This window comes from Penaeus japonicus, unplaced genomic scaffold (assembly GCF_977035675.1).
Source record: "Penaeus japonicus unplaced genomic scaffold, GWHDUDI00000001_assembly GWHDUDI00000023, whole genome shotgun sequence".
NCBI classification, from domain to species: domain Eukaryota; kingdom Metazoa; phylum Arthropoda; class Malacostraca; order Decapoda; family Penaeidae; genus Penaeus; species Penaeus japonicus.
The window spans coordinates 11158684-11161362 of record NW_028234425.1 but is presented as its reverse complement, the minus strand read 5'-3'; the positions used below and the strand labels follow the sequence as shown (position 1 = coordinate 11161362).

At 33.6% G+C, this 2679-nt stretch overlaps 1 protein-coding gene across 1 annotated transcript in view; it reads left to right on the top strand.

Moving 5' to 3' along the window:
- Positions 1-1714, top strand: part of LOC147469165 (uncharacterized) — a 1813-nt gene extending 99 nt beyond the window's left edge. The window contains exons 1-3 of the mRNA XM_086550112.1: positions 1-439; positions 649-807; positions 1223-1714. The exon at positions 1-439 is cut by the window's left edge and continues 99 nt beyond it. Of these exons, the coding sequence (XP_086406238.1) occupies positions 655-807; positions 1223-1528 (459 nt within the window). The 5' untranslated portion in view covers positions 1-439; positions 649-654 and the 3' untranslated portion in view covers positions 1529-1714. The remainder of the gene's footprint in view (positions 440-648; positions 808-1222) is intronic.
- Positions 1715-2679: the final 965 nt, after the last annotated feature.

Below are 2679 nucleotides of genomic sequence, written 5' to 3'. Positions count from 1 at the left end.
CAGTGCTTTATTCGACGTTTTTAATGATGAAAAAATAAAAATTGTATTCATATTAAATGGCAACATAGTAGTTATATCAAACGATTCCAACATAAAAGCCTGAAAAAATAGCCATGGATAATGACGTGGAGGGATCCATAAAACGTAGAATAAAATTCTACATTTGCAAATCTGGTTAAATGAGATGATTGAATGATAATTTTGCCAATAAAAACATTTGGAGGTATTTTTGTTTGCATTCATCATTGAAAATACAATAAAAAAAACATATGTTACAATTTAGAACCAAAGCACTGTCGCAATTTGACAGCTGATTCAAACCGGAAGAAAAGAGTGTCACTTCTTTTGCTGTTTTTCAAGAAGACACATTGACCCCAGTTTTCTGAGCTCTCGACAACCATTAATTGAATAATCAACTTCATCTTTTTCTCAGATTTCGGTAAGTGTTGCTCTCAGATATCAGAATATTAGCATTGTTTTTTTTATATTTTTAGATGCTTTCTGAAATACTTTAGTTATTCTTTAACTTGCCAAAGAAAATGTGCAGTGTAATAGTCTTTCAGAGAAAATGGTTAATCACCCGAAACTATTTGAAATAAAATTACAAAAATTCGTAAATTATTGCTCAATATCTAAATGTTTTTGTAGGATGCTATGGCTAGTAAGCGAAAAATTCGAGACGAGTGGCTGCAGAATAAAGAGTTTCAGCCTTGGCTATCCAAGGTGGATGGAGAGCCGACGAAGGCCTTCTGCAATAAGTGTCAGAAGACATTTGCAGCAAGTCTTACAACTATTAGAAGGCACATGGTAAGCTATTTTTATACTATATTCCTTAACTTTCATATTTTATGATATTCCTAAAACATTATAATTGTTGTAAATGCTTAATTTATATAATTTCCTATATTGCATACAGGATCATATAAGCTAGGAGTCCAAAGATGTTGATACTAGATTTTTTATTATATATGAGAATAATTGAAAGTAAACCGATAAAGAAATTACGTTAAGCTCTAAAAATATTGATGATTCAGTTTGTAACCTGTATATTTATTAACATATCCTGCATTTATATAAAATATTTCACATCTTACACAATCTATATTACGTATTGACGAACCATTTTTTGGCATTCTATTAATTTGAATGTAATTTATATTGTCTGCAATCAGACAGTTTAGTATACTTCTTTATATTATATTACTTTTTTTTTTTCTTTCAGGAGACCCAGATTCACGCTGCCAGCACATCTAGTGATGCTGACTCGATGAAGGATGATGCCCATGCTGAAGGACCCGATTTACTGCAGCAAATAAAGATATCGACCATCTTAATGATAAGTTTCATTGCTGAACACAACCTGCCGTTTCTGATTGCCGACCATATGACTGACCTCTTTAAGACCATGTTCCCGGATTCTGCCATTGCACAGGCCATGCATGTTAAAAGAAGCAAATGCAGTGACTTTGTGAAAAAGGTTGGTAATTTTATAACTGATGGTCTAATACAAAAAACTAAGAAAATATAGATTCTCTATCATAATAGATGAAACTACAGATGTCAGCACACAAAAATGTCTTGCAATTATTGTAAAGTTCTTTGACGCAGAAGAGGGGGCTATGAAGACACGCCTCCTTGATCTCGTGGATGTTTATGGCGACAATCCGGATTTAACTGGGTCTACAGGTGAATCTCTATACCAAAATTTATTGAGAATCTTGAAAAATAATAATATTCCTCTTACCAACTTTGTAGGTTTTGCAGCTGATGGAGCTAGTAACATAATGGGAGAAAATAATTCGCTGTGCAGCAGGCTCAAGCAAACATTTTCTGGAATCACCATTTTTAAATGTATCTGCCATTCTTTACATTTATGTGCTTCAGAGGCAGCAAAAACTCTCCCGAGGAATTGTGAGGATTTAATCCGCAATATATATAATCATTTTTCCCACAGTGCCAAAAAGAAAGCATACATTCAAACGATTTCAGGCGCTACACGAGTTAAAGCCTCACAAAATATTACATGCATGTCAGACTCGATGGCTCTCTCTCTCTGCAGCAGTAGACAGAATTTTGGAGCAGTGGAACGCCCTTAAGGATTATTTTTTTAACCTTGAAGAAGCTGAGAAGTTTCCCTCAGTTGTTTTCATTTTAAAACATCTCAATGACCCTTCTGTGTTTTTATATCTAATTTTTTTAACTTTAATTTTGGCCATATTCAGGAGAGCAAATCAAACTTTTCAGAGGGAAAGCCCAACGATCCATTCTGTTCAGTTTCATATTTTTACCATGTATAAAACAACTCTCCAATATTTCTGCAAAAAGGATCTAATAGACAAAGCTTGTAACTTGGGCAGCTTTGATCCAGCCCAGCAATCTAACCATCTCCCATTGGATAACATGTATTTTGGATCATACATGATGAAAATCATTCAAGACAATGAATATCATAAGAATGTTGAGATGATTATATATGTTAAAAGTAGGCGTCTAAATTTTTACATTAAAATGTGTGAAGAAATTAAAAAAAAAAAATTGATTTGAATGACCCATCATGGGAAAAAGCTTCCATTTTCACACCTGTAACCTTTTTATCCAAAGACACCAGATGTAAAATGCCTTCTCTGTATCCTGTAGTAGAAATCTTCCCGCGACTATATGAAGGAGATGTCCAGTTGT